The 4,983-nt window shown below is 39.2% G+C and overlaps 1 protein-coding gene across 1 annotated transcript; it reads left to right on the top strand.

Annotated features, from left to right (window-relative positions):
• Positions 1-655: 655 nt before the first annotated feature.
• On the top strand, positions 656-2,927 carry LOC147441503 (uncharacterized). The gene is made up of 2 exons (XM_086483438.1): positions 656-683; positions 2,420-2,927. The coding sequence occupies exons 1-2, from the start codon at positions 656-658 to the stop codon at positions 2,773-2,775; spliced, it is 384 nt and encodes a 127-aa protein (XP_086339564.1). The 3' UTR covers positions 2,776-2,927.
• Positions 2,928-4,983: the final 2,056 nt, after the last annotated feature.

Here is a 4,983-nt window from a genome sequence, read left to right as displayed (position 1 = left end):
CGTTCGCGGACTGCATACATGCCTTAAAAGAAACTTCTGCTTTTTGTTTTTGATTTCTCTGCTAATTGAAAATGATTTTGCAAAAATTACCCGCATTAGAGACCGGAATCGATGTGATCTACAACTTTGTAGTAGGAAGTTTTTTCAAATTCTGCACCAATTTTGAGTTATCGTTCGCGGACTCCATACATACGTGAAAAGCAAGTTTTGTTTTATGTTTTGATTTTTCTGCTAATTGAAAACGATTTGCAGAAACTACCCCGCATGAGGGATCGAAATCGATGTGGTCTACAACTTTGCAGAAGAAACTAGCCGCTGCAGCCATCGGAATCGATGAGAAACTAGTCGCTTGAGCCATCGGAATTGATGTGGTCTATAACTTTGCAGAAGAAAGTTTCTCTAAATTCTGCAAAGTAATTGATGTGGTCTATAACTTTGCAGAAGAAAGTTTCTCTAAATTCTGCACCGATTTTGCGTTATCGTATCGCGGACTGTGAATATGTTTGAAAAGCAAAATTTTACTTTTTGCTTTTGATTTTTCTCATAATTGAAAACTTCTCAATTATATTTTTTCTTCATCAATCATATATTTGTTACTGACGTAACTTTGCTGCAGAAGCCAGTTACATATCGTTCCGATTCAGTCGAGCAGTTGATGATCGTCCAAATTCTATCGAGCTACTGTTGGTACATGATCTTTTGTTATATGATATACTCGTTCATTGATTCTCCTATAATTATTCTTTTAGAGATATCGTTTCGTCGTTTTATTGATAATTTCTCGTTGATACCATAGTGGTTTTGATGGTACCATGATGATGTTTTGTTAGTACTTTGGTCATGGTGATTTTTGTTGATACCATGATGACATTTCATTGATACCATGGTTATTCTCGGTGATGCCATGATGATGTTTCGTTGATACAATGGTTATTCTCGGTGATTCCATGATGATATTTCGTTAATTCCATGGTGATTTTTGTTGATACCATGATGCTGTTTCGTTGATACCATGGTTATTCTCGGTGATGCCATGATGATGTTTCGTTGATACCATGGTTATTCTCGGTGATACCATGATGTTGTTTCGTTGATACCATGGTTATTCTCGGTGATGCCATGATGTTGTTTCATTGATACAATGATTTTTTTCGGTGATATCATGATACTTTTTGTTGATACTGTTGGAGCTATATATAGCATAAGTGTGGGCTCTCTATATAGCTCCTCAAAAATGAAATTTGTGAACTTTGATAATTGTTAATATAACAGTGCATGTATATGGTGCTGTGGGTTTTTCCCTTGTACCCCCAAGGGTTTTTTCATCCACAGTTAGGGACTCCTATTTGAGTGCGGGTGTTGGAGCTATATAGATAGCCCACACTTATGCTATATATAGCTAGGAGTCCCCACTATATATGTGTACTTAGTGTGTGTTCTATATACACTTTGGGGTTTGCAATTGTGGAGTCATCTATCTCTCTCTCTCCCTCCTCTCGTGTCTCGTCTCCGGTTCAACATGGTATCAGAGCGTCACCTTAAAAAGATAAGTTGTATTATTTTCCTATTTCTTATTGACGTATGCAGTTGTAGACTCATGAGCATGGCATCCTTAATAAGAACACGCTGTGATAACGAGAAAGCCACAGTCATGTGCACTACAGTGCTGCCTTGCAAGGAAGCATGTGCTAAAGATCGAAAGCATGTGCTAAGGAGATCGTAAGCCCTCTCTTCCTCCATGCTTACGAAGTCTCCTATCATCCTGCTCCATGCTAACTGCAGAATAAGCCTTTGAGGGCTTGCAAGTTACAACTACCTTGTGTTAATCATGATGATCCAATTAAGTGTCTCGGCAGCACACTTAAGCCAATCCTACGTAAGTCCATAGGCATGCAAGAGAAAGGTTTTCGAGAAGGTCTATCGTCGTCGCAGCAGCATCTGCAGTAGCGCTTTTATTAGCTGCTACGTAATATAGTTCTCTTTTTAATTTGATGTTATTTTAAGCATCATCGCTATCATCGGCGTATTGAGCCTGGTGCTTTTTCAACTGTGGTGCTATTTTAATGACGGGAAGAAAACTACGAATTTTTTTTTTTTTAGTCATTCGATGCATCGCAGCATATTCTTTGCGCTTCAATCGGGATCTGCAGGCCATTACCACTTCAATCCGGGTCTGCACTTCAATCGGGTCTGCAGGCCATTATCTCTTGCCTTGCAAGGAAGCATGTGCTAAAGAGATACTCGAGTGAAAAGCTGATTGAAGCTGTTTGCGCTTTTGATCATCCTCCACAAAGTTTGTCGCAAAAGGCGCTGTCTCAGCCTATTTTGTTTTCTTTTTGCGCAGTCGTGCTGTTTTTCTGATTAAGAGAGACTCATGCTACACTGATTTGTTTAGCTGATTTGTCCAGGGTTTGTTTAGCGGCTGGGTGTAGTCCTGACAGCAAGACTTTACCTGACTTCGACGGCCATGGCAACTGCATGCTCGTCAATAGAGTTGCAGCCCAGCCAGATCTGCAGGTGGTTGTTGAGGCCAACCTTTCATGTGATATAGATGGTGGCTGTGCTGGCACTATGAGTAAGGGTCTGCATAGAACTATGAGAAAAGCTGCTGCTGCGGGTGCGGATTCCTTCGACTTGGGAGATGATAGCTCCCTTCCTATCTCTCATGGACTTTGTAAAACACTGCAGTGTGCCTCATGGTCGCAAGAAGGCAAGAGATGGTTGGTCTGCAATAGGACATGGCGCTCATCTGCACGCAAGCTACTCTATTATTAATGAGATCTCACGTGCACTATGCATAACCTTGAGTTTATAAGCCCTGAGTCGCACGTGTGTAGGGAGGCGATTTGTAGAAGGCTTCAAGCTTTGTCTGGGCACAAAACAGAGACGTCACAGTGATGTCAGCTACGATGCCTCGCGACGTTGCCTACATCTGCCGGCCCCAATCGGCAACACACCGTAAAACATTGGTATTTTAACCTTGTTGTTTTATGCTACTTCAAGAAAATATAATGTTATTTAAGAGTTTGATTGTAAGTAGCATTGCCAAAAAAATTTGGTATAGCACGAGTTACTTTTTTGTCTTTGATTACATCACCAACATGTGGTATTTATGTATAGCTTTACTCATAAGTATTAAATAGATATTTAGAGATCATTGCCACTGCTTCTAGCGTGAGACTTACAAAGGCTGGCAGTATTACTTTAGCTCAAGGAAACTATGTCAAGCACTGCCGTCATTACAATCCAAAGATAGCATCATAATAGTCCAAAGATAACGTCATAATAGTCCAAAGACAGCGTCCCATATTCAACACTCGTGAGCCAACTCCTGGATAGATAGAGCTATCTGTTTCAAATCTTGATCATATGGTTGCTGGCTCATTACTCGTAGAGTTATGTCACTTATATTTGGTCAATCGATAATTTTACATCATGATTTTACTAATACTTTCCTCGATGATGTGATAGATGATGGATGTGACAGAGACCTTGTATGTGTACTTGAGAGCTTGGTGCCTCGTACTCACCATTGGTGTTATGTTTGTGTACTTGAGAGCTCGGTGACTCGTACTTACCATTGGTATTATGTTTTATTTCGTCAGAGAGCTCGGTGCCTCGTACTTACCATTGGTATTATGCTTATTTCGTCATATTTCAAGTGCAGATATTATGGGCATCAAGGATGAGAAATGTGACAAAGTTTATGCGTACTTGGGAGCCTATTATCGTCCTCTTGATTGGTGCTATTGTTGTTATCGTCTTGTTGCACCATCGTCGTCACTCGTGATGTGGTTTTTATTTTCTTATTGCACCCTCATCATCATTAGGGATTTGGCAGTTGTGATTATACAACAACATTGTTTCATATCATTTTTGTGTTGGCTTGTGTTTATCTGCACAGATGTACTACATTCTTGTTATATGTATATGTGTCATCATTATTTGTTTCTCTGTCATCTCTAGAGCGGCGTCACGAACCGCCTCTAGGGACAATGTAATATGATTATTTCTAACCTTCACGTTTTGATATGTTTCTTGAGTTAGTGTTGTTCACAGGATAAAAGCCACATCAATCAGCACGTACATGGGCTCAAAGATATTAAAGTTGATCAAAGATATTGAAGAATTTGCATCAATTCAATTGTATACATAGGGTTATTATACTTCCAAAGATGCTTAAGAGCGCACAATGTATATTATGGAGTGATGTAGCTCCTCAAAAATGAAATTTGTGAACTTTGATAATTGTTAATATAACAGTGCATGTATATGGTGCTGTGGGTTTTTCCCTTGTACCCCCAAGGGTTTTTTCATCCACAGTTAGGGACTCCTATTTGAGTGCGGGTGTTGGAGCTATATAGAGAGCCCACACTTATGCTATATATAGCTAGGAGTCCCCACTATATATGTGTACTTAGTGTGTGTTCTATATACACTTTGGGGTTTGCAATCGTGGAGTCATCTATCTCTCTCTCTCCCTCCTCTCGTGTCTCGTCTCCGGTTCAACAGATACCATGATGATTTATTCATTTTTATTGATACAATGATGATGTTTTGTTAATACTTTGATGATATTCATTAATCACTACGCTGATAAATGTTGTTTTATGTAGTATTTACACATATCATTTGCATCACGTAATCACACATCTTGTACTTTTACGGTCATACTCTATGTACCATATGTTTTCGTGCGTATATATGTCGTCAAAAGAGTGGCGTCGCGAACCATCTCTTATGGCATTGTGAACGTAAATTATTTCACTAACGATGCTAATAATTTTCATGACTATGTTTTTTTGAGTGTATGATCTATGTAGGATTCATCAAAGAATTGATTTTATGAAGACAAACTTGGTGACAATAAAAGATTTATGAAGATATGTTTGGTGATACAATAGTGATGACAAGCTACATAGCAGATTCATGGAGACACTTCTGATTACGAGCTAATCGATAGCCTTCACACCTCTTTATTGA

This window comes from Adiantum capillus-veneris, chromosome 15 (genome assembly GCF_014529385.1).
Source record: "Adiantum capillus-veneris isolate H3 chromosome 15, ASM1452938v2, whole genome shotgun sequence".
Taxonomy (NCBI): domain Eukaryota; kingdom Viridiplantae; phylum Streptophyta; class Polypodiopsida; order Polypodiales; family Pteridaceae; genus Adiantum; species Adiantum capillus-veneris.
This window is presented reverse-complemented; position numbering and strand designations above follow the sequence as displayed.

What these genes read in the sequence shown, in the direction of transcription:
- LOC147441503 (XM_086483438.1), top strand. Translation starts at nt 656, where the DNA reads ATGATCGTCCAAATTCTATCGAGCTACT. An exon ending in CCAAATTCTATCGAGCTACT is followed by an intron (nt 684 to 2,419) that starts GTTGGTACATGA and finishes GGGTTTGTTTAG; the next exon opens with CGGCTGGGTGTAGTCCTGAC.